This window comes from Gopherus flavomarginatus, chromosome 2, assembly GCF_025201925.1.
Source record: "Gopherus flavomarginatus isolate rGopFla2 chromosome 2, rGopFla2.mat.asm, whole genome shotgun sequence".
In the NCBI taxonomy this organism is placed as follows: domain Eukaryota; kingdom Metazoa; phylum Chordata; order Testudines; family Testudinidae; genus Gopherus; species Gopherus flavomarginatus.
Genome location: NC_066618.1, coordinates 284,058,335 through 284,085,444, shown reverse-complemented (window position 1 = coordinate 284,085,444; position 27,110 = coordinate 284,058,335). Strand labels below are relative to the sequence as shown.

The 27,110-nt window shown below is 40.8% G+C and overlaps 1 protein-coding gene across 1 annotated transcript in view; it reads left to right on the top strand.

Annotated features, from left to right (window-relative positions):
• Window positions 1-27,110, top strand: part of ADCY8 (adenylate cyclase 8) — a 182,148-nt gene that overhangs the window by 140,905 nt on the left and 14,133 nt on the right. Inside the window, exons 10-13 of the mRNA XM_050940609.1 lie at window positions 4,172-4,373; window positions 8,015-8,104; window positions 9,827-9,999; window positions 15,773-15,854. Of these exons, the coding sequence (XP_050796566.1) occupies window positions 4,172-4,373; window positions 8,015-8,104; window positions 9,827-9,999; window positions 15,773-15,854 (547 nt within the window). The remainder of the gene's footprint in view (window positions 1-4,171; window positions 4,374-8,014; window positions 8,105-9,826; window positions 10,000-15,772; window positions 15,855-27,110) is intronic.

Below are 27,110 nucleotides of genomic sequence, written 5' to 3'. Positions count from 1 at the left end.
TTTTTTTTTTCACCTGATATGCACTTTACAATGGACTTAATGAACCCTGGAAGCTGAACTACTTTCCATCCGCAGTGGTGGTCCCCCCATGTCAGGGATGAGTACATGTGTGTGGCACTGTAGCAAAAGCTGGTGCTCTGTGGATAAATAGACATCTTCAGTCTCTAGGGCTGTCAGTCTCGCATCTCTCTCCCTCTTCCTGGTGTTTGGGTCATTCGCCTATTCAGGCAGAGTGTCTCTGGGCAGCATCTCCTGATCCTTGGACTCCTGCTTGGAGCAGTGGGTATTATCCAGGTTCTCTGCTCAGTGTCCACCTCTGAATTCCTCATTTTGACCCTACAGTTTGTACATCGTCTCTGTTTTCTCGGTTTTTGTCTCCCACAATCTGTTGATTCTGGGTTCTGCGGCTTCTCCCTCATCTGACTGTTGTTTTGGTGAACTCCACACACTAGTTCCTAGTTATCAAATAGGCTAGTACCTAGCTCCTTCAGTAAGTTCGCATAAGAAATTCCAGTGCAGGGAAAAATAGGTGTTTAGAATGGAAACCCTGCGATGAGAATAAAAATAGTAGTAACCATTATTCACAGATCTAAGTAATAATAATAATCACAATTAATAATGTGCTATAAATAAAAACCACCAGAAAGGCTGTCAGGCAAAGTAACTCTGTTACTAGTCTTATTTCAGTTCACTAGATCAGAACTTTTTTCCTGAAATCTTCCAATCATCCAAAACAGTTTGTAAAATAACTTTCCCATATCAAAAGCTACCCTCTCACTTGCTTATGCTGAGGGTCACTGCAAAAAATCACTATTGACCAAAAGTTATTAAATTGTAGCAAAGTATAGTTAGCTGTCTAGGCACATTTCATCAGAAGGATCTTTATTTGTATTGTCTGTAACACCTCTATTTTATGAAATCCTATTCTTTCTGAGAATCCCAATTGCTCCCTGCACTAAAGTAAATTATTCTGAAATGGTTGCCTGCCAGTTCAAAGTCTTACACCATGTTTATACTTCAGAGATTATTGCATGAATTTTAATAGGTGTTAGGCAAGGATGAATAATGTTGTAAGCTGTGCATTATTTCATCCTATCTAAGTAAAACAATTATCCCATAAATACCATTTTTCAGAATGATTAAAACTACATCAGAAATTGTACAAATAGCAAATTTAAGACTCAATTGAATGTAACTAATGTATAATATCTCCTTATCAGCAAACTATAGCTAAATTATTACACTGAAAATGAAAATATTTCTATTAAAGGTAAATGGATAGTAAACATAAGTTAACATTAATAATATACGTGATTAAGATTCTCTGCTTGGCTCTGTTTCATTTTGCGTACGTGTATCGTGCTTATTATTTATGTCTATTTCTGCTGTTGATTATTTGCTCATCCTGGTTTTATGTCCTTAGGTTTTTTCACAATATACATTTCCTTTTGAATATCAACAAGCATTTTAGTTTAGTCTGTTTTCCAGGACACTGCTTATTCTCAACATGCCAAGGCCCTAGTTAAGAAGTATGCACTTTTCTTACGTAGATATCACCATTTATTTACAGGCTATTATGTAAAAATATTTTTAACTATTCGAGGCACCTGTAAGCAGGGCCAGCACTAAGCTATTTCAGGGCCCCATGAAGAGTTTTAGGTTTCAGACCTCTTCCAGCTCCCTCCTCATATGATTTTCTTACATCAGCACAACTGGGCTGCCTCCTATCTGCAAATCTTCCACCTCCTAGTCTAGGGTGAATCCCCCCCTTAGCCACTTTGTAATTGCAAAAGACTCAAACCACAAATCAGAGTTTGCAATTCAGAACTTTCTCTGTACAGGCCGCATCTGAACACCAAATCCAAACACCCCCAAACTGGGAAATTTTGGATTTGGATTTAATGCCTCCAAGTGAAGGAGCCTGCAGATGAGAGGTGGAGGGTGGCTTCACTTAAACATCTGACAAAGAGCAAGTGTAAAGTTAAGCTATTGCCTCCCACACGACCCCTTCCATGCAACCTTAACGCTGCCCTCTTTGAGTAATGCCCAAACCTGATCCTGGTGACATGGTAGCAACCATAGTACCCTTCCATGTACTGAGCACAGAGAGGGTCAGGGTTCATGAGAACTGCAATGGAAACTGTCACAGTCTTCTCTTCAATAAGGCAAAAGTCATGTTTAGGACAGGCTTAGCGACCACGCTCTAACTGCACCTGACCTACACTCAGCCACTTCACTTACTCCACACAAATTCTCCCAGACTGTGTTCCTTCACTCTTGCCCTAAGGTTTCTCTCTGGGATGTTACCTTCACTTAGGGTGGCCGGTTTCCAGTTTTCAACTGGAAAGTCCAGTCGAAAAGGGGACCTGATGGTGTCCAGTCAGATCTACTGAGCAGACACTCAAAGTCCAGTTACTGCAGGGAGGAAGAGGGGAGGTGCCCAGTCATCACCTATGCCAGCATCTACTTAGCCAGGACCACCTTCTACCTGCATGGGGCAGCAGTAGCTCTCAGCCCCAGCTCTACAGGAGAGTCCCTCATGACCCACACAAGGAAGGAGGAAAGGGGAGAAGCAGTGAGCAAGGGAGGAAGGGGGAAAGAGGAGTGAATGGGGGTGGGGTATTAGCTGGAATATAATTACACAAATATCTAGTGCCTGGTACACTAGCAACAAATTTGCCATGTTCACATACCGGACAGTGAACTTGTAAGCACCTGCTTTAATACATGGCCTGACTTTCCTTCAGATCTCAGATTTTGCACCAGGCCCAGCACTCCAAGCCCTCTCTACTACAGGAGGCTTTCCCCTAATGGAATTACTGGCGTGTCAGAGGTTTATATTTAGCCACACGCCATGTTGTGGAAGGACATGAGGCAGCAACAGGCAACCTGAGTTCTGTGTTAATGAAGATTTTTGGCCATCAATACCAGTTTAACTCCACTGATTTCAATGCAGTTTCGCCTGATTTACACAGATTTCATTGAGGTAACAACCTAGCCCAAAGAGTGAAAAAGATAAAGGAAGACAGAATTGGTACTAATATGGCATATAGACACTAAGAACTTGATCCTGCAAAGTGCTGAGCATTTTGGCCCAGATTCAGTAAAACACTGTAGGACACGCTTAACTGTATGAGCAATCCCATTAATTTCAAGTCCCATACCTAAGCCAGAGAAACTAAACAATTCAGAAGAAGGTATCAAAAATTGAACTGGGAAGGATCTATAGGTCTTTATGCATGTGAGTATAACAATATTTATTACATCACAGGCTGTGGGGTGGGATGTGTATGTGGCAGTATCTGATTAAGGACCAGACTAGAGAGCAATACATGGAGAATATGCCAGAGGACACTTTTCAGTTAACCTTGGTCTGCTAAATCCAATGTAAGGATCACTGAGCACAGTTTCATGTACTCTGTATTTCGAAGGGCTTCTATGAAAACAAGTGATTGATTATCATGATTGTTAAAATTCCATACGGTGTTTAACTGCTATGGTCTTGGGCACAATATTAAAATGTAGATACAGAGAACAAGGTAAGCCTTACCTTTCTGTCAATGCTGTGGTCCCTTCTCACCTTAAGATCTATCACACTATACGGGCTAGATTTTTAAGACATCTGTGCATAGCTCTATATGCAAAAAAAATTTTGTTTTAAAACTGTCTACAGCTAAACCAGCCTAGTTGTCTAACTACTAACTTATGCATGAATAGAGCTGGGATCCTGGAGCATGAGTAGATTGGCTTTGAAAGCATCTTGAAAGAGAAGCACTGAGGCCTGAAAAGAAGGATATTTCTACCACTCAAACATCCAGTGTCTAGAGAGATATTGGTAGTAATTTCAGTGGAATGTTGCCTTGACAGCAGTTGCTTAGCAAGCTAGGATAATAAAATAAGTGAAGTAATGGTCAGCCATATGGAATATAAATAATTCTTTGTATTTACTGGGATGTCCACAGCATATACGATGTCTCTTGGGCCTAATTATACCAGTCATTAGAACAAGTGATTTTAAGAGAAAAAACCGATGGAAAAGGAAGGGAAAATGTGTTGTGATCTAACTAGTATTTATTTCCTAATGCTAACTAGCAGTTTACTAGTCTGTTTTTTTAATACTAAGTGGTATTGTTTTAATATTTTGTTGGGTTTTCTTTTTTGTTCCCTGCAGGATGATGCCAATGGTCATTCAGTTTTCCATTCTGATTATGCTGCACTCCACTCTTGTTCTAATTACCACTGCAGAGGATTATAAATGCTTACCCCTAGTGCTACGGAAAACTTGCTGCTGGATTAATGAGACCTATTTGGCCAGGAATGTGATCATTTTTGCATCCATTATGATTAACTTTCTGGGAGCCATCATAAATATTGTAAGCATCAGAGGGACTAAGGGAGGGTGGTACATGTATACGGGAAAAGCTTTTTTATGAATTATTAAATCATATCATTCTTCTTGCTAACTAATGTGGTAATGAGCCACCCATTATTTAAATATAAAAGACAAAGCTGAAGCGCTTCAGGAAATTCAACCAGTTGTTTAAAATATGGTTTTCTAAAATGCATAATTATTTCTCCCTTATGAGGATTATCTATTTTAAAATCCCATCTGCTGCTTTCTGCTTAACGTGTCCTGTGCTTTGCAAACCATTTATGGTCTACTGCTGTGATGATGTGGTTTCTTAAGAACTAGTATTCCAAATAATGATCACAAATAAAAGGTACAGGATTTTCATCTGTTGCAACTCTGCTGTAAATTAGATTTCTAAGCAATGCTTTTGACTGATAATGTACGAAAACACCATCGCATTAGCCGTGGAAGAAAGGATCAAATGTGGGGTAGTCCAGTGGTTAGAGTAAGAGACAAGAAGTCAGGAGTCCTGGTCTCAGTTCCTAACTTGACTATTTATTCAATGTGTGACCTTTGGTGAGTCACTTAGCTTATCTCTCTGTCAGTGTACCCATCTGTAAAGTAAGCAATCAATGTTTGTAAAGCATTTGTGCTTAGATACTAAGTGCTATTGCTTTGATTGTGTGGTGACGAGCCCTATAGAAAAGGGCCTGGTATAACTGAAAAATGCAAGAGTGCGCAGACTATCTGAAGGTCGTCAGAGGCACCAGCAACTTTCAGATAAATGGGTCATATAATCAAGTCAGCCAGTCCAACCAGCATTGAAGTCTGCACTCAGGGTGAGCTAGGGTGACCAGATGTCCCGTTTTTAAAGGGACAAGCCTGTTTTTTGGGACTTTTTCTTATATAGACTCCTATTACTCCCCACCCCGTCCCATTTTTTCGCAGTTGCTATCTGATCACCCTAGGGTGAGCTGAAATCTCACTGTGTGAATTATAATATGTTCATCATTCTCTCCACTTCTAAAGTACCTTTTGACTAAGGATCTTGGAGTGCTTTATCTGCTTGATTTTACTATTTGTATCTTTATAACTCCTGCCAGATGAAGACTTGAAAGCTCTTTCCAAAAACATAATTAATTAAGCCACCATATGATAGGCACATGTTATTATTTCCCCCTATTTGAGAGATGGGGAAACGTTGCCGCAATGAAATGAAATGACAGACAAAGTCTTGTGTGCTGAAGTCAAACCTCTGACTATGAATAACCAAGAGTTTAATTTAGGGCTTGTGTATATGAACAGTTAGCGCATAGCAATCTGGGATGTAAATCCACCCTGCACTAGCCTGCAGCACGCTAATTGTCCATGCGGGCCCTGTTGCCATGCACTAAAAGTTCCCTAGTGCACTTTAATCTACTGTTTCATAGCAGGGTAGATCAAAGCACACTATGAAACTTTTAGTGCACAGCAGCGGATTCCACTTGGCAATGAATGCATGGCAGGCTATCGCAAGGTAAATTCACACCCCAGCTTGCCACATGCTCACTTTTCATAGAAACAAACCCTTACGGATGTCACCATTGTGGTTTGACCACCCTGTGTTCTGCTGTTGTCATTCCACTGTGACTGGCAGATGGTTATTGGTGTGCTATGGCTTCCTTCCAATTTCTTTGTGATATCATGTAGCCAGTGGTAGGGAGGACAGTGGCAGGAAGAAGAATGTGACCACTGATTCTTACCATTATAGATGAAGTCCCCATTGTCTTCAGTAGGGCCAAGATTTCATGCGTGGTATTTAGATTATTACCAGGAGAATGGTGCAGTTAAATCTTATATGACTTCTGCTTCTAAAATGGACAAATAGATTATAGTTGTGTTACCTTTGTACCAATAGTTAGTACAGTTGTGGTAAACATTTCTAGCTAGTGTATTGCTGTTGCTTCATATCTGGCCTTAGAAAACATACCATAGATACTCATTCATTAGCCCATTCATTTATAAGCCGACCCCCCAAAATAGATAGGTAAAAATAGCAAAAACTGTATGACTCTTTCATAAACCAACCCTATATTTCAGGGGTTGGAAAACGTTGGCTCCCAGCCATCAGGGTAAGTCGCTGGCAGGTCGGGACATTTTTGTTTACTTGGAGCATCTGCAGGCATGGAGCCCCTCTGCTCCCTGTGGCCGCGGTTCACCATTCCCAGCCAATGGGAGCTGCGGGAAGTGGCGCCACTGTGGGAAGTGGCATTTATAAGCTGACCCCCACTCTTTGATGCGTCACTTTTTTACCAAAAATATTCGGTTTATGAACGAGTATATACGGTATACAAAATTTCACAGGGGTATTCCAGCATGCCTATGAGTTCTGTCTGGCTGATCCCAGTACTTACTATTGAATTGCACCTCACAGATCACTCCATCTTTGTAGCCAAATGCATCTGCTAAGTTCACAGCACCAGTTAAAAAGGGCATGAATCATTGAATTAAAAAAATAATTAAATTCTTTCTAACAAAAAAGATTTGGGTTTTGCTTCAAGCTTTCATCAGAAGGTCAAGTGGGTTTTATGTTTCTCCAAATTGGTTCACCCATCCCTGGTGGAATATTCAGATACCACCTCTAAGCCTACAGATTTTTAACTAGATATCCAAAGTGGTTCTCATGAACTCTGTAGTGCCATATGAATTTATATAAGACATAAACTATGAGTTGTCACTGAGAATTGCACAGATATCCTAGAGGATGGTACTGTGTTGCTGAGACCACTTTTATTCAAAGAACAAATAGGAGAGTTGCAAGTTGAGACTTTATTAGAATTTAACTAAGGGAAATTGGACCTAATTAAACAAACTATCTAACTCTGTTTCCAGGAATGAGAGGGGATTTAGCCTGTAAGTATTAGCCTGCTAATAAACATCCAGACTGGATTAACGTGTGTGACAAGTGACTCCTTCTGACTTCATTTTTAAGATATGAAATCATTACAGAATTTTTCTGTTTTTATATTATGCTATATTGCATCTCTAACTGACATTTGGTTTAGATTTTAGCTGATTTATATATGTTAATTAAAATACTCTATTTAAAACATCTATTGAGTTTGTATCAGATAAATCTATTTCCAGTACAACACTCTAACTTCCCGTCATCACAATAGTCACTCCCGGAATCTTGGGATCGAATTCTGTTTTTTGAATGCACAAGCCAAACTTCCGGTGAAGCTATGGGAATTTGGCCCATGTCTGCTAGGACCACACTGTTATTTTTGATGTAATGTGTATGTTTTCAAAATGGTGCATAACTTTTATGTGTGCAAAAATATCTATCTATGCATGTAAAGTGGGTATGTTTAATTAATCTATTCTTAATCAAATTAATCTAATCTTGTGAAATGAGTTTGGTCTTTATATGCCAATAGACAGTTGCACACAGACTTCCTAGACATCTTCCTACCTTTTCAGCCTTGGAATTTTTTGCTGAGGCTGCTAGCAAGGGAGCCAGTTGTGTGGTGGTGTGTTTTGTAATGTGGACACCTGGAAACCAAAGAGTTCCCTGCTCCATGTCCACCTAACTCAATGGGAGATTTTGGTCATCGGGGAACAGTACAGTGGGTAACTTCAGTTTAAATACATCCCTAACATGTTTATTTTTTTAATTCACAGCTATGGTGTGATTTTGACAAACCAATACCCTTTAAGAATCAGACTTTCAATTCCTCTGAATCTTTTACAGATATCTGCTCCTATCCTGAGGTATTTCTGAGTTTATATTTAAACTTATTGAGATCTTAGTGTTTATCAATATGCTGGTAGAAAACACACTGGAAGGTTACAGAGAGAACCAACCTGATGCTCTTGTAGGACATTACAATCAGTTTTTGCCCTCTATTATTGATACAGTGGTTCCTGAATGCCCCTCCCTTTGCATTGTTCTCACAGATCACTTCCATAGGCAGGTGACTTTGGCAGACATATGCAGTTTTAGTAGACTAGGGTGGCTATGACAAAATAACATTTTGAAGTCCTATGCTATGGCGAAGGCCAAAGAAGAGTTGGTTTTGCAATCAGCACACCTGCGAGGCCTGTTTGCTCGCTCATATCCTTATTGAGCCAAGCACTTATGCACATCCTTATGTTCCATTCAAGGTAATGAGAATAAAGAAGATGCCTGAGTGATTGGCTAAACCCGGACCTTAGACAGTGAGAATGAAACACTTGTTGTTGGCTCAAACTCCTGTTTGAGTTAACTTTTGTCAGTGTTTCATTGTTGTTTTCATTATAGACTTTTAAATAATTGTAAATGCACCCAGAGATTATTCCTTGGTTCAATAAAATACAAAAATCAATGTAAGTCAGAGGAGATCAATGGAGTGTGCTAATAAATCGTACACACCAAAAAAAGAACTTCAGTGACTCAGCTGCCACAGTTTTCTTTCCAATCTGTGCCTTTGAAGCAGATGGACTCTTCCTTCCATTGGGAGCAAACACAGCAGCAGAACTGAACCGGTTGATTGTAGATAAAACAAGTATGTTACTCTAAAAGAGGCACGTGGCAGTGTCATAATGTTGCCATTGGTATGCAACTAATTTCTAGGTGGCAGCATGTTACTGGAGAAGAGAGGGCAAAGAGGTGGCATAAGAGAAATTACACGAAAATAACCAGTTCGGCACCATTACATAATATTCCTAATGAGATATTATGGAGGTTTATTGGCACTAAGATGTTCAGATTGTAGGTGTTGACGTTACCATTTCAAATGTAAGCAGTTTGAGGCCAGGTCCGTGTTTTCCTCTATGTACAATGTCAAGTGCAAGGATGGTTTGACAAAAATGTCATCATGAAGAAAAATGAGACGTTGAAAGTACTAGGAAATGAGAAGTGAATGAGGTTCTGGGCATCACACTGTAAGAGGGTGATGAAATTTTGCTGGATTTGCAACACCAAAGCACCCCTTCAGGTTTGATTCTCCACTTGAACAGCATGGAGGGGGCATGTTGCAAGGCAGGGGCTCCATGATCCTGAACCACTCAGAACTGGTGTAAGAAAGGGACTGCTGGGGAAAACCTAATTTATGCCCTGAGAGACCATTTGCAAGTGGGCAGCTAGGTGTAATGCCCTCTCCTCTCCCCACTGTGCTTGAGAAATGCCCTTCCCAGGATGGGGTAGCTAGCACAGGAAGTGGCAGAACGATCTCTGCCAGATTTCTACAAGCAGAGATTTCTCCTGCAATCCTCCTCTGACCATCTCCACACAAACTAACTGTAGTTATTTTGCACCAATTACTAACTATATATACCCCATAAATGTTTAGGCCTAAATTATCGTAAGTGTCCACTGTACAGGGATGCTTCAATTTTTGGTGCCCAAATAGGACACAGAGCTGAATTTTCTTAAGTTCTGATCACAATTGGTGGACACTGAAAATTCAGGCCTTCATAAAGTTGAAACTGACCACTCATGCTCTCTGTTTTCAGTATTTTGTCTTTACCGGTGTCCTGGCAATGGTGACCTGTGCAGTCTTTCTTCGTCTCAACTCTGTTCTGAAGTTGGCAGTGCTTCTCATTATGATCGCAATCTATTCTCTGCTGACTGAGACCGTTTATGCCTCCCTCTTCCTGCGATACGACAACTTTAATCACAATGGAGAGTAAGTGATAGCAGCTACATTTGGAAAAAAAATGTCTATTGTTGTTATACTTTTTATGGGCTGGATTTTGCCACCTTTCCTCACAATGAGTAGTGCCATGTTCCAAAAGGGACCCCTAGTGTGGTAAGGTGCCACTCACCACGAATAAGCACAGCCCTGTGTGCACTGTATCCTTGCTTTCATTTCTTGAATAATCATTAATAATTAAGGATAGGACTGTGATCTCCTTACTCATGCTGAATAGCACCTTCCGCTTTTAATAGCCCCATTGGAGTCAAAGGAGCACCTTCTGGAATAATATACTGCTCAGCATGGAAATTAGGATCACAACCTGGCCCTGAATAAATAATAATAACACTGAGCTCTGATATGGTGCTCTTCAACCATACATTTCAAAGCATTTCACAACCGTTAATGAAAGAATCAATATATTCTTGGCTAAGAAACCAACAAGGCATTGAATTTGGAGTGATAGTCTCAAGCTTATTGGAAATAGTTTCGACTGTCAATAAGTGATCCATATGTTATGGCAATTCAAATAAAAAAGAAAAAGTAAGCTCCAGACATTCACAGGAGTTTTAAACAGTAATTAGCAATAAGTATCAATTAAGAGATAATGCAAAAATCTTAAGCATAATTTACATATACATATAAAATCTGTCTGTGCATGTAGATTGTACGTAACGTACTTCCCTCAGAAAATATGGTGGAGTAGCAACACCATACTTAAGGTTGTGCCTGACATCTAATTTTAAGGGGGCTGAAAAAGTTGCATTAGAAATGAGTTTTGAATGAAGGGATTGATTTGAAATGCTGAAATGTAGTTTGAACTTAGCTATCACGATTCCAGACAACACCATATATTAAACATTTTTGAAGTGGCTCGTGTATTCTTCAGAACCCTTTTAAAAATGTGCTAAAGGTGCTTTAGGTATGATGTTAATGTGAGCCTTTGCTATCAGTACTTTGGATGATTGTTAGATAAAAGCTGCAGCCTGCTTTGTATGACTACTTTTTAAGGTTCAGAGAGTTAACGTTTAGGGCATCCACAAGACTAATTAACAACGTTAGAGGCATAAGATCTGTGATGTCACAATGACTGAGGGTTTCAGATGACACAGTGTGTCAGGCTTACTTGTTACTATGGCACTAGAGGTCTTCAGAAAGTGTAATGGAAATCCACATTAACACAGTGTGCATGTTTGCTTACTCTAGTGGCCAGGCCACTTGCAGAGGTTTATGCTATTGCCTTGAGATAATGGAGCTGGTCCTTTTGGCCCCTGCAGTAGACTTGCATGCTTTTAGATTCAGAGTTCAATCCCTGAGGGCCAAGGGAGTCATTATGTGAGGTGGCTCATGCAGGGGTTGTGGACTGTGTACAGTATTCTCAACATGAACTTCCCAAGGCAGATGGAATGTGTTAATCACACAAACACAAGTATGACTTTATAGCCCCCTTGAGTGGTTAGATCATGTGTAATAATACCCATAAGTCAGATCATCTGCAAGGACTGAACTTGGGAACTAGTAGATCTAAAGCCTTAAGCTGCTGCTGCTTGAGCTAAATGGACTGTATCCATCAGCTCACATGTAGGAGCAGACTTGTGAGCCCCTACAGAGCCCTTCAGGGTGAGGCTTTCTCTTGCTGTGCAGTTATTTTATTTGGGGCTTGCAAGAGCTACTATAATATAAATAATACTGATAATAAGCTACAAGCATCAAATGTCATGGTGATATATTTAAGCATGATCTTCTTTCTCTGAGCTACTTGCTGCTGATGGCTAATTTACTCAGTTACATTTCATTCATGCCATGTGTTGCTATTTTCTGTCCTCTGCTAGGAGAGTAATGTCATGTCATTAAACACTGAGGGACAAAAGGGCCTTAGAAACACAAAAAAATTTACCCTGAGTCGTCTCATTTCTAGACAATTCAGTACCTCTTTGCTGCAGGAAACATCTCATTAACTAGCCATAGATGCATGAATGGAACAAGGCAGGCTTAATATAGGTCTCATAAATGAAAAAAAAATAAAGCTATAGCCGTTTTGATGTGTAGATCCTTCCCATTTCAAATCTCAAATGAGTGGTATTGTGGTTCTCTAATATTCTGTGCAACTCTGTGGCCATATGAACCGCCTGTAGTATATGCGTGTGCTCGTATGCACCAAGAGCTAAAATATTTCCTTTGAACCATGTGCATGTAGCCCAAGGACCTGAGGGGAAGGAAAACTCTCCTCAAGGTACTCCATAACTGCTACTGTAACTTTAAAGCGGCCAAAGCCTCCATTCTTGCTCTGTCCTTGCCCCGTGGGGACAAAAATGGGTGGATTTGCAGTCTCCCCCCTGGCCCTTCCTCAGCCAGCCCTCCAAGACACAGGGGACGTGTACCTCCTACTCCTGAGGGAATTCTGTACCAAAAAAAATAAAAATTCTGCATACAATATTTTAAAATTCTGCAAATTTTATTTGTCAGTAAATGAATGACAAGGTTCCAGCATGGCAGTGAGGAGCACAGGTGACTAGCTTCACAGAGGTGGAAGATCACCCTGCGGTCCCTCCGCTTCAGGACACGGACTTGGCCATGAGGCTGCACCCAATCCTGACACAGCACGAGGGCTGGGCCTGCCCTCCATGTCCCAGGGAGGGAGAAGGGATCTCCCACCTCTATGCAGCCAGTGGCCTGTGCTCCTCGCCGCCATGCTGGAGCCTCCACATTTATTTATTGACAAATAAAATTTGCAGAATTTTGCAGAATTTCTAATTTTTTGGCACAGAATTTTCTTGGGAGTAGGACTTCCAAATCCCCACATTTGAACCATCTCTGAAAATTACCTGCTGTAGTCTTTGATACACAACATTAATGTATAGATGAAACAGCTGAATTCCCATCGATTACCATTGAGCCATCATTTCACCCTTGTCTCTGGATCTTTCGAGGCTAGAAGGAAGTGTTGTGTATCTCTCTGGAAACCTTATTCCACTGCTTCTGGAGCCCTGCTCCCCAAAAGAAATGCAGCTTAATTGCAAGGAGTGCTTCTTGGGGTTCCCATGTATTTGAGGGTAGGTTTACACTTAAAACACTGTAGCACTTCAGTGAAAATGCTACTATCCCGACGGGAGAGCTTATCCCATTAGCGGAGTTAATCCACCCCCATAAGAGGCAGTAAGTATGTCAACAGGAGAAGCACTCTTGTCAACATAGTGTTGTCTATTCCGGGGGATAGGTCAGTATAACTGCGTCACTCAGGAATGTGGATTTTTCACACCCCTGAGTGACATAGTTATACCGATCTAAGTTTATAGTGTAGACCTGGTCTAAGTGCCACTTGAGCACTCATACAGTGAGAGAATTGCCAGTGATGATGCACATTTTTTACTAGTCCTGGACCAAATCTAGAGAATTCCACATTGTAATTTTTCTTCAGATATCTTTGTGTTTTCAGACAAAATAGTCATATATCCAGATCAATTTAGGACAGATGTACTTGCATTACAAAGATATTTATCAGCTTACATTACCCTCAGCTGCAGTGACATTTACAGTGTGTCCTTTGGTTTATTGTTATGTATTGGAGAATTGTCTTTGTTCATAGCCAGTCTTGGATTGTTAGGGAAAAAGTCTAGTAGAAAAGAATGTACAAATGCTATTATTAATATAAATCATCTGATACTTAAAAAAAGAGTCAGGTTGATTGGGACTTAACAGTGAGTATTACTATTAGAAACCAGTTTTCCTGACAATCTTGAGGCACCATGAATGACAGTGAGAAGATACCAGTTGTTATAGGGCAGTTGTTGCTAAAAGGCATATTTAAGGAGATGCTTACTCTTACAAAAAGGCAGTATATTCTAAGCATACTAATAATATACTCATTTTCCGTCAGGAAATATTATCAGATGGGTTTTCATGGGATGACTTCAGTTTGTTGATAATATGAGTTTTGGGCCAAACTGATTAATTCTATGTTGAGGTTAGAAAAAAGACTATTTTTTTATAACACTGTGACATAAGAGAAAGAGTGATCTAGATACCTGTTGCCATTCTAAAATTACCACAGAATAGACTGATAGACAGGTAGATAGATATGATCAAGTTTTCTGCTATCAGCAAAATATCCAACAATTTTAGCCCTCTTTTCTATTTACAAATCATTTCCAAATACAACCGATTTTTGCAAATCTATTTGTAATTGCTCAAATAGAGCGCAATGTGTTTGTATAAGGTCTGGGTTGTTCACAAACTGTTCATTTTATCTGTCCTGCTATTTGTTATTCATGATAGTCAAATGATATTGTTTCCAGTCTTGACAGGAGGATTGAAAACATCAGGAGAATAAGCAATTATGAATGGTGTCTGCTTTTATTCATACACAAATACCTTTTTTCACTTTTTAACTATGAGCAATTATATGAACAGACATTTCCCAGATAAATGTGTGAACAAAACCTATTTATGTGAATATTCATCGATAGTGATTAAAAAGGGCCTCAGCATAATCTAACCAAACAGCCACTTGGAATTCAAATGAGAGGCACGAATAAATTTTCTGACTTGCCCCAGAGGTCTGGAAATCACTTGCAAAGCCAGGAATAGAACCCAGTAGTCCTGACTTTGTCTTCTACTCAAATCACTCTCTCAGCCAGATCTAGTAAACAATGTGTTTGCCGTATTTCACCAGCTCAGGTCAGGAGAATCATTAGAGTAGAAGACAAAGTCTGAACTCCTGGGTTCTATTCCAGGCTTTGCAACTGACTTCCAGACACCTGGGGAAATCACATCATTTATTCGTGCATCTCCTTACCCAGCTGTAGAATGGACAGAATACTGATCTACCTCAAAAGGGTGGTTAGAGGCTTTGTCGATGTGTGTAAAATGTTTTGAAGTCCTTAAATGAAAGGTGCTAGGCACGTGCAAAATATTCTAACAGCTGAAGTTAGGATTGTAGGTCATAATCCCAGATATAGAGTCAGATTCTCTCCACTCTTCCAGACCCTTTGTACTGCTCCACCAGCAAAAAGGTGCCAGATGCTGGTTATATTTGGCCAGCTGAGACTTTCTTCAGTGAAAGGAGGTTTCAGCTGGCCTAAAGCCAGCATAGCTGGTTCCTACCCTGTGTACTGTCCCCTGGTCCTGGCACAGAGGCCATGCTGGGAGCCAAAGGAGGTTTCTAGGGGTGCAGCAGGAGTGTACTGTGCTCGCCCCGGCTTGTGTAATGGACCCTTTGGGGCCACTAAGCTGCTCTAAACTCCAGCAAGACCAGGGCAAACTAGAGACTCATAAAACCATAACACAGTCTGTGATAGGCCCCCTTCTTCATTGCCAAGTAGGTTTTGATGCTGCAGATCATCTTGGCCCATAGCTCTGAAGCCTGGATTGGGAGAGGACTGCAGTGTGCATTCCTCATTTAAGGATCTATTTAATCATGTCAATTCTGTTTATTGCTTACTGCTGCCACTGGGATCACCACCACAAAGAGAGTGACTGATGCATGGCTTCTCTGTCACGGTTGGAAGGGAAGGATTAGCATCTTCTGATTGCCATTGGAGGCCTCGCTTTAATCATTCAACACATTGGTTATTAGACAGTGAACATTTTAATTACGGTCTTGTACTGTTGAATTAATTATTATTGGTTATATTTTTAAATGCCAAGGTTTTTCACAACAAACTGTAGAAAAGCACGTAGGTTGCCAAATTAAAGCCCTCCCTGATTAAAATAAAACACTGACCAATCAATAATAATGTTTTTCTTTGGGTTTTTTTCTTTCCAGGACCGATTTCCTGGGCACAAAGGAGGCGTCCTTGCTACTGATGGCAATGTTCCTGTTAGCCGTATTTTATCATGGTCAACAGGTAAAGCAAACATTTACTGTAACTGCTCACTTTACAAACTAGAATTGCAGGATGCAGCAATAATTACTTTCAAAATACCAGCTGCCATTTGAAGCAAATATTTTTATCCACTTGAGTATATGACCTTTAATAATGTAATGTCAAATAAGCCATAGCAAAGACTGATTAAAGAAGGCTCACATCCAACATGGTGCAGTTTTAGTGATTCTTAAGAGCAGTATGCACTAATATTCAAGGCTGTGCATGCACTGCAAAGTGGAGAGAGGCCAAATGTGCAATGGTCTGTGTATCTTAGGTACTTATATGGCTCCCATAGCCATAGTACTGAAGTGTCTCACCAGCTTTGATGTATTCACCCTCATCACTCCCCTGTGAGACAGGGAAATGCTGCAAGCCTCAACTGAGAGATAGGAAAGGGAGGCATAGAGAGGCCAAGTAACTGAGACTTGAGTGCAGAACTCCCACATCCCAGGTGAGTGCCCTAACCACTAGGCCAGACTTTCTACCTAGAATGCCTCTGAAATTGAGAGTTATGGTTAAGATGGGGCCAGGATCTGAACCCATCTGTGCTACTGGAATTTTAAACGTAAAACCTCATTGAAGTTGTTGCAAAACCAGTCTAGGGCCGTGTCAGTCTCTAATGAAGTCTAAACTCCTTGGGGTTATACAGTAGGAATGTTAAGATCTAACCCTCAGCAGTCCTAGACCAGTGAGGAAAACCCCCCTTTGGCTTCAGCTGAAGTTTTTTTCTGAGTAATCACTGAAGGATCAAGCCCTTAGAACACCCCAAGTTGTGCAAGGTTAAGTTGTGGCATCAAACCACAGTGCTGCATTCGAGCAACATGAAGGAACAGCACTTCTGGGGTAGCGGGTGGCATTTGGAGTCGTTCTGCTTCAGGAAGATGCAATGCCTCCTGGAGCTCCCTGGTTGGGCTGGTGGGGATAGGAGTAATTTGCTACAGCCCTTTAGGGGATGCAGCATACTCCCCTCTGCCATCTGGGAGGAGAGGAGAGCATGGGGAAAGCATGGCTCTTTATGTTCTTAAACTCTTTCCAGGGAATTATTCCTAGGGACAATCAACTTGGCAGCAGCCCTTGTGCTCTCACAAATGCAGGGGCTGTGATTCAGACCAGCCCTTACACAGACTAGGATTTGGACAATAATGTAGAGTTACTTTCACTGACTACACTGAGGTGTAAATTTGGCCCTGACTTGCAACAAGCAAACGGATTACACATTGTAAATCAGGGCAGAACGTGATCCTAGGTGTTTTTAAATCACTTCTTATTTCTGGAGATCTTGACATTTAGCCATAGAAAAAATAGCATGTGATCATATAATTAAATGCAGTATCAATGCATGTGCACAAAAGGGCTAAATTAAGGTTACATGGGAAATGCTTATGTTGGCATTTCCTAACATTTAAAGTGCTTGAGTTTGCAACCTTAATGTTCTTTCAATATTGTTTATATGTAATTTCCCAGTTAAAAAAACCCAGAAGAAAACAGAAATTCCACTACGTGGTATCATATGGACACCTATACAGGGTAATCAGCAGGGCTGGAACCTTTAGATCCACCACAGAGATCTCTGCCACTTGAGCTAATGGAGTAACTGATAGCATTAGTAGGTTGTCATCCTCTATGGGGACTTGCTCTAGAAGAGGATGAGAAGCACACTTTGCCAGTAGTATAATAAATACTTACCGAAAAATGGTGGGATTTAGGAATCTTGGGTTCCATTCCAGGCTCTGTGGGGAGAGTGTTCTCTAATGGGCACAGACTCTTCTGCATATTTCCCCCAAGCTTTGACCCCTTCTGCTCCATCCTGTCTAACCTTGCCCTGTGCTAATTCACACTGCTGACACAAAGGCCACCCCCTGCCAATTTTCAAGACCCTGCTCCAAACATAGGCATGCATTAGAACTTTCAATAACGGTTGCCCACATTTTTTTTTAACATTGACAAAATGTATTTTTCCCTAGCCTCATTCTCAGAAATGGCTAAATGATTCTGGCTGAAATGTTCCCAAAACACCCTGATGCAGATACCTGGCATGAAAAATTTCAGTCAAAACAGCTATAGTTTGGCAAAGTTATAAGCAACTGAAAACAGGGTCTTATAATGGGCAACATCAGGCAACCTTAATAATATGCTGCATATAATATGCCACTGTGTCACCTTATGTTCCTTGCTGTCTCCTAATTTCAGCTTCCACTCACCTCAGCAATATATTGAAAGCATGTAAAAGTCAAAGAAAGAGCCCAGCTCTCCAGAAATAGATATATAAAAATAAGGAAATCACTATGGAAACATGGAGATAATGGGGATTTGCAAGAAAGGGGTTGAAATAATTGTAAATGCCTTTGTGTTGGGATTTTTGTTTGTTTTTCAAATTACATAGTATTGAATGGTGTGGAGTAGAAAGAATGTCTTAGAAGTGGATGAAACAGAACATTAAAAGCACCTCAAAGAAGAACATAGAAAAGATTCTCGTATTTATATATAAAATAAAAAATCTTTAAAGCGTAACAAAAAGCAAAAAATCCTCAAATATGCTAAATAAAAATCACGACAGTCTGATTCTTCATGCTGCTACTCCAGTATGATGTTGCAGCAAAGACACTGATTTCAGCATGCATTGGTGTAAAACTGGAGTGATATGATGAAGGAACCATGCTCAGAATATTTTAGGGATGAGGGGAAATGCTGTGAAGTGATTGATTTAATATGTCCAAAGGGAGAAGATGAATGTAGGAAACAGGTTCAGGAAATGAAAAGGATGTAGGATCAGGATTTTAGTAAGCCACATTTTGGAACACATGGCTTGGCAATCATGAGATAAGCTTAAAAATTATGAGATTTTAAAAATAGTAAATTCTGGGTTCTTTTGATTTGCCTCTGCTCTTGGAGCCTTTCAGGTTCATGTTTTCAAGCTTTTATCTGCAACCATGAGGCTAGAAACTTACTATTTTTTAAATGAAAGCTGAGATGCCAGATAATAACATGAATCCACCTGCTGGAGATTTGTGAAATGCACCACAGAGCACAAGGACTAGGAACACTGAGAATTTAGCCCTATACAAAAGCAGCCACTTGTACATTTAATAATGTACCTGCCCAGTGCCCAGGCTGGTTCTACTGGAGGGCAAGCAGGGAGGTCACCCTAAACAACTTCCAGGGGACACCATAAAGGTGTGCTGCTTGGCCTAGGGCTATTCCTGCCAAAACCATTGTATCCAACATCCTATATTGTTCTGTGTTCCATGAAACCTGTTGAATTGCAGCAGCATCTGAAATAGACGCCAGTTTTTTAAAGATAGGGATAAAGCAAACAGATTAGCAACTTTTAAGGGTAAGCATTCTGCAAATCTCCATATGAACACTGAGTAGGAAATACAGCAGAATTTCACCCTGTGTGACATATGCTGCTTAGCAGAGGAGGGATAGCTCAGTGGTTTGAGCATTAGCCTACTACACTCAGGGTTATGAGTTCAATCCTTGAGGGGGCCACTAAGGGGCCTGGGGCAAAAATCAGTACTTGGCCCTACTAATAAAGGCAGGGGGCTGGACTCAATGACCTTTCAAGGTCCCTTTTTGTTCTAGGAGATAGGTATATCTCTTTTTATTATTATTATAAAAGTTTAGACTGCAGGAGAAAATAATGCCTTTGGCTAAAGCTACCTACCAACAGTCTCTCATCCCTCTCCTCACTCAGCTATGGTAGAATAGGCTGTGGCATGCTGTTATAGGAAGATTTATTAAACAGGAGATTCGTGTTAAAATAAATGTGAGTGTTTTCCATTTCAGAATTGTTAGCTGTCTGCTGTTCTTTATGCAGGTTCACAAACTTCATTTCAAGTCCATCCCTAATATTGCACACACAGGCTTTTAAATTGCTTTCTCTAGACACAATCGAGACAGAGCAAGGCTGTCTAGTCACAGTGAGAGAATTTCCTAAAGAATCTCCGATGCAGCCAATAAGTCTGGAAAAATCAGTCATGCTAAACCCCTAATTAAAAATAGTTCCCTTAGCAATATATGGTATCAACATAAATCAAATATTTCCATACCAGGAATCTAATTTAACACGAAAACAAGCATTCTTAACCTGAAAATTCTATTCTAAAAGCATTTGACTTACAACAATATTTTGAAATGACGTTGTACAGGAAAACTGTTCTGACATTTCAGGCAGTCCCAGTCTTATGGCTATTCTATACTGAAGTATTTATTTCATTCAAAAATCATGTAGCCCAAATTACATAGAATTAGAACATACCTTAAAAACACATCAAAAATAGAACAGCACGTACAATTCCCCTACAAAACAGAAATGTTTCTAGATAAAATCCATACAGGGAAATGCTTCCAGGGTCCTAGCTCTCTGGATAGCAGCTAAAGCATCTATTAGACCTAATTTTACCTCTAACACTCTGCCTAAGCAGCTAAAGGGAGGCTTCAGTAACTGCAGCCAGGGACCAAACAAGCCACAGCTGAATCAAGTCCCCCTGTTTCTCCACCCCAGATAAGCCTATCAAGAGTCCTTATAAAACTGGAGCCAATCACTCTCTCTGTTTGTTTTAGTTCAGAGATGGTTGCTTTAGGCCAGATTTATTCCTTACTGTCAGTAGATTAATTTTACCCTATTTTTCCAGGTAGCTTTTCATGAATACATTCAGCATTTGATAGATAGATAGATAGATAGGAAATTCCAAGCCAATAATTGATTCTCACTTAAAGTACATTGCAGTATGGCTAGACTGCAAAATGTGACCAGAGCTCAGCATGCTTATCTTTTAACGCAACGTATGGCACTTTAAGGTGCTATGAAATACACTGAAAAGAAAGGATTTTCACAAACTAGGGTGCTGGAAAGCTATACATTTATGACCCACTACACTGGGATAATATTTCAGTTCTGCAGAGCTCTGCATTCTGGCTGGTAGGACTGATTTGCCTAAGTAGCTATTTCTCAACCACAAAATAAACACAATTATCTCAGCTTCTCACCCTCTCTACCGTGTTACTCCATTGGCGCTACTCCTCTCTACTAAATCCCAAGGGAGATTAAGCCCACATACTTGCAGTAAAGAGCGTCTTGTAATTTAGTTATATGTATTTTAGAAGCTCTTTCTCTCCACCTGCTTGAGATTCATCAATGCAGATGGAGAAGAAGCCAGCATTCCTCCTCAGACCTTTCAGCATCTGAATAACTCTGAATGTGGAGAGGGGTGAAAGCAGGAGAGAATTTGGGAAATGGAAAAGAATCTTACGGGAAAGAGAGAAGAAGGAAAATTGAGGGAAGCTTTGAAATTCAATGTAATGTTAAAACTCCCTCTTGTCGTTGGAGTACAGGCTAACCCTTCTGGAGACTGATTCATCTCCCACTGAGTCTTTCCACTGAACTCTGGAATTCTTCATTAGTCCTCATGTTGACAGATAAAGAAGAACTGATCACAAATCTAAAAATTTGTGGTAGCTTAGATACAAATGATTATAACTAGATCATCTTATAACATGCACATAGCATAAAGTCCACAACAGTTTTATATACATATCATGTTTTAAAAGGGTCAATTTCACAAAGCTGAAAACAATTATGAGCCAAGTCATCTGGGAGGAAGAATTTAACTGGTAAAAATGTGAAGAATAATTGGGAATTGTTTAAGAATACTTTGTTAGATGCCCCCAAAAGCACAATCTGACAATCAAGGAAGAAGGCTGTATTGGTTAAAATAACAACCTGGTTTAGAGCTATAAAAATAGATAAATAAATAAATTAAATTAAACCAATGGAAGAAAATGGAAGTTCATAGTAGTGAGTATAAATCAAAAGGTAGAACTTATAGAAAATTGATAAGAGAAGCAAAAGCAACCCACAGAGAAATGTACAGACAGCTCATTTAAGAACAATAAGAAGGATTTTTTATAACATATTAGGAATGAAAAAGCAGCAAAGAATCCTGTGGCACCTTATAGACTAACAGACGTTTTGGAGCATGAGCTTTCGTGGGTGAATACCCACTTCCTCAGATGCATTCTTCAGATTGTATTCATCCACGAAAGCTCATACTCCAAAACGTCTGTTAGTCTATAAGGTGCCACAGGATTCTTTGCTGCTTTTACAGATCCAGACTAACATGGCTACCCCTCTGATACTAGGAAGGAAAAGAATCCTAACAATGGTATTTGTTCATTACTAGATAGAAATATTAGAATTATCAATAATAACGCAAAAAAGGTAGAAGAGTTCAATAAATATGTGTTCTGTATTTGGTAAAAACAGATGATGTAGTCATATCATGTGATAACACTCTTTCCATTCCACTAGTATCTCAGGAGGATGTTAAACATAAGCTACAAAAGTTACACATTTTTAAATCAGCAGGCCTGGGTAACTTGCATCTAAAAGATTTAGAAGAGCTGGCTAAGGCGCTCACTGGATCATTAATGTTGATTTTCAGTAAGTCTTGGAACACCGAGAAAGTTCCAGAAGACTGGAAGAAAGCTAATATGCCAATATTTAAAAAGGGTAAATAGAGTGACAGAGTCTGTGAGTCTGAAATTGATCCTGGGCAGGACAATGATTAAGCAGATGTTTAGGAAAGAATTAAAGAAGGGACATGTAATTACTGCCAATCAAGATGGGTTTATGGAAAATAGATCCTGTCAAACTAACTTGATATCTTTTTCTGAGGAGGTTACAAGTTTGGTAGATAAAGGTATCAATGTTGATGTAATAAACTTCACGTAAGACATTTGATTTGGTACCACATGATGTTATTGAAAAATTAGAATGATTTAAAATGAACATGGCACACATCAAATGGATTAATAATTGGCTAACTGATAGTTCTCAACATGTAATTCTAAACAGGGAATCATCACTGAACAAGTATGTTCCTAACAGAGTCCCATGGGGCTCTGTTCTTGGCCTTATGCTATTTAACATGTTTACAAATGACCTGGAAGAAAACATAAAATCATCACTGATAAAGTTTGCAGATAACAAACAGTTTGGGGGACTGGTAAATAATGAAGAGGACAGGTCACTGATACAGAGCAATCTGGATCACTTGTTAAGCTGGGTGCAACCAAACAATATATATTTTAACATGGCTAAATGTAAATGTGTACATCTAGGAACAAAGAATGCAGGCCATTCTTACGGGATGGGGGACTCTATTAGGAACATACTTTTTCTAAATAAGATGTGTGGGTGATGATGGAATATCAGCTGAACATAAACTCCCAGTGTGATGCTGTGGCGAAAACATTTAATGTGATCCTGGGATGCATGAAGAGAGGATTCTCAGGTAAGAGAGGAGAGGTTATTTTACCTCTGTATTTGACACTGGTGCCTCCACTTCTGGATTAGTGCATCCAGTTCTGGTGCCCTGTGCCAGAGTACTGAAGTCCAAGAGATGGGTCAGCACTCTGATCACTGTTGGCTCAAGTTAGTTTCCCCAGTGTCAGCAGATTGAGGAAATGGGAAGGAATTAGCTATTCAGATGGGGAGGCTGGATAACTGGAATTAATTAGTCCATAAATTGACTAGCTTGGTAAAAGGCAGGAAGTGTTAGAGGAAGGGAGGATAGGGCCGACTGTGCCCAGATTGAAGGAGGTCCGAAGGAAGAGAACTCTCTTTTCCTCAAGGGCCCTAATAAACAGGCACTGAAGGTCGTAGGGATTCTGGCTGTTGTGTTGCACACTACAGGTGCTGATGGAGGGAACTGGAATAAATTATACTGAGTGGACACTAAAAGAAGAGAGTCTGAGCAGTTCATGGGGTTACCTGGGGATTACAGTGGACGAGAAGCTGGATAGGAGTCAGCAGTGTACCCTCGTTGCCAAGAAGGCTAACGGCATATCGGCCTGTATTAGTAGGAGCATTGCCAGCAAATCGAGGGAAGTGATTGTTCCCCTCTATTCGGCTCTGGTGAGGACACACCTGGAGTATTGCATCCAGTTTTGGTCGCCTCCCACCCCTGACTACAGAAGGGATGTGGACAAGCTGGAGAGAGTCCAGCAGAGGGCAACAGAAATTATTAGGGGGCTGTAGCAGGGTGATCACCCTGCTCGGGCCGTGAAGGGTTTAAAAGCAGCCCTGGAGAGGGCTGCAGCAGGGAAAGGGAGTGAGAACAGCTGTGAGAAGCCAAGTGAGTCGCTGACCACAGCTGTGGTCCTTATAAGAGGGCTGAGGCCAGAAGCTAAACAGAGATAGTCTCTCTCTGGCTGTTGAGAGGGATAGGCCTGGCTGGTGGGAGCTGAGCAGGGTACCTAGACTGTAGCAGGGCTGGGGAAAGGCCAGAGGAGCTAGGGAGCTGTGGCCTGGAAAACCCTCCCAGGCTGCATGCCTTCCTAAAGGCTGGAAAAGGTACTGGGGTTGCAGAGGGCAGCCCAAGGGTAGACAGCGGCAGCAAGTCCAAACCCTCCTTGCTGATGATGAGGGGCAATTACTCTGCAGTCTGCCCCAGTGAGCGGGGGCCAGATGGTGACTGGCAGTAGCCAAAGACTGAGGCGAGGTGGGGATAGGGGGTTGGTGGTTCCCTGGGGAGGGGAGACCCGGAGAGACTGCAGGGTACTGGAGGGGGCAGAACCCTAAGAGAAGGGGCACCGGGGTCTGGGAGGGACACAGGGGCCAGTGGCAAGATAAGACACCAGCCAGCAGAGGCGCTGCGGAGGCTGGCGGGCTAATTCCCTGGACAAGAAGCAGGAGGCTCCGTGCTGGTGAGTCGTCGTCCCGCCACAGGGGCTGGAGCAGATGACTTATGAGCAGAGGCTGAGGGAACTGGGGTTATTTAGCCTGCAGAAGAGAAGAGTGAGAGGGGATTTGATAGCAGCCTTCAACTACGTGAAGGGGGGTTCCAAAGAAGATGGAGCTCCGCTGTTTTCAGTGGTGGCAGATGACAGAACAGGGAGCAATGGTCTCAAGCTGCAGTGGGGGAGGTCTCGTTTGGATATTAGGAAACACTATTTCACTAGGAGGGTGGTGAAGCGCTGGAATGGGTTACCTAGGGAGGTGGTGGAATCTCCATCCTTAGAGGTTTTTAAGGCCTGGCTTAACAAAGCCCTGACTGGGATGATTTAGTTGGTATTGGTTCTGCTTTGAGCAGGGGATTGAACTAGATGACCTCCTGAGGTCTCTTCCAATTCTAATATTCTATTCTAATATTCTACCAAGGACAGCAGTGGAGGGGAGGCCTTGCACCCTGTCACATACCCACAATTCAAGAACGATGTTGATAAATTGGAGTGGGTTCAGGGAAGAGCCAGAAGCATGATGAAAGAATTAGAAACCATGCCTTGTAGTGACAAAATCAAGGAACTCAATCTACTTATTTTAACAAAGAGAAGATTAAGAGATGACTTGATTATGGCCTATACATTCCTATATAGGGAACAAATATTTGATAATAGGCTCTTCAGTCTAGCAGCGAAAGGTATAACATGATCCAATTCAGACTAGAAAGGTGTAAATTTTTAACAATGAGGTTTATTAACCATTGGAACAATTTACCAAGGATCAAGGTGAATTTTCCATCACTGTCCATTTTTAAATCAAAATTGGATGCTTATTCTAAAAGAAATGCTCTAGGAATTATTTTGGGGATGTTCCATGGACTGTGTTACAACAGAAGTCAGACAAGATGATCAGAGTGGAACGTTCTGGGCTTGGAATCTATAAATCTGTTAATCTAAAGCTTCAGTAATTTCTCAGAATTCACCAGTGGATCTCATGGCAAGTAAATGAGAGGTGATTTTAGGCCATTTTATCCTGGTGACATAAAGGTAGATCAGGGTCTTATCTGCACCCTGTCTCATAACACAAGAGCATGGAGGCATTCAATGAGATTGAAAGGTGAAAAAAATTGGTAAAAGGAAATAGTTTTACAGAATGTGCACCATTAGCCTGTGGAATTTATTGCTATGGATATAACAGAGATCAAGAGCTTAGCAGATTCATAGGGATGACAAGAGTTTTAGAAAATAATGCAAAATAAATACAAGTTTGGAATGAGATATAAACCTGCATGCTGCAGGGATTAAACTCAGTTCTAGCTATGGGGAGTTAGGAAGAAATTTTCCCTCCAGTTAGGTTATCCCATAACTGTCCATGCAGGATTTCTCGCACCTTTCTCAGAAACATCTGTCACATGGCAGTGTTGTTGACAAGATACTGAACTGGATGGACCACTAGACTGCTACAATGTGACAATAGCTAAATTCCTTGTTTACCATTCTCCACCCATTCAGGATTATCCTCTAGACAAAGATACCAAGTGTCTTATCTGGTCTGCTCTCAAAAATTTCTAGTGCTGGGATCTCAATCACTGTTGTTGGCAAATCATTTGATTGGCTAATGCATTTCACAGTCAGAAAATGGGCCTATTCGCTCATTTGAAATAGTCCCATTCTAGTTGTTTGACTCTTACTCCTGGTTGTATCATCCCAAACAGCATCAATCATTCTTTGACATGTTCGATGGCATCCATACACAGACACAACCGCACTATTTCAGTACCTTTCCATAGTTCAATCAGTTACCGCTTCTGCACCTCTAGAAGGATTGAACTGCATTAGCTTCCTTCCGATCCCCCCATTAAAACTCTCTTATTGGATGTGATGCTTACAAAAATCTAAACAATGGTGAGGCAGCTGGTATCCTGAGATCATGGCCGATCATGCTGACCACTATTGTCTCACTCTTCCTTGTGCTCTCCGCATCTGGCTGCACCCACCCGTTGCCTCATGTTCTAGGGCTTCTTTTCCAGAGATCCTGTTTGTACATCACCTACTGCACTGGGGTCCCGGCCCATGATTGGGGCTACTAGGCACTATGGTTATACTAATAATCAATAGCAATGTTGCAACCTTTGGAACCAGAATGAAATCTGAATGGAACTACAGACTATTTATGTAGCTACAAGACATATATTCGGATAGGCAACCTATGGCATGCATGCCGAAGGCGGCACACGAGCTGATTTTCAGTGACACTCACACTGCCCAGGTCCTGGCCACCGGTCCAGGGGACTCTGCATTTTAATTTAATTTTAAATGAAGTTTCTTAAACATTTTAAAAACCTTATTTACTTTACATACAATAATAGTTTAGTTATATATTATAGACCTATAGAAAGAGACCTTCTAAAAAGGTTAAAATGTATTACTGGCACGTGAAACCTCAAATGAGAGTGAATAAATGAAGATTCGGCACACTGCTTCTGAAAGGTTGCAGACCTATGCTTC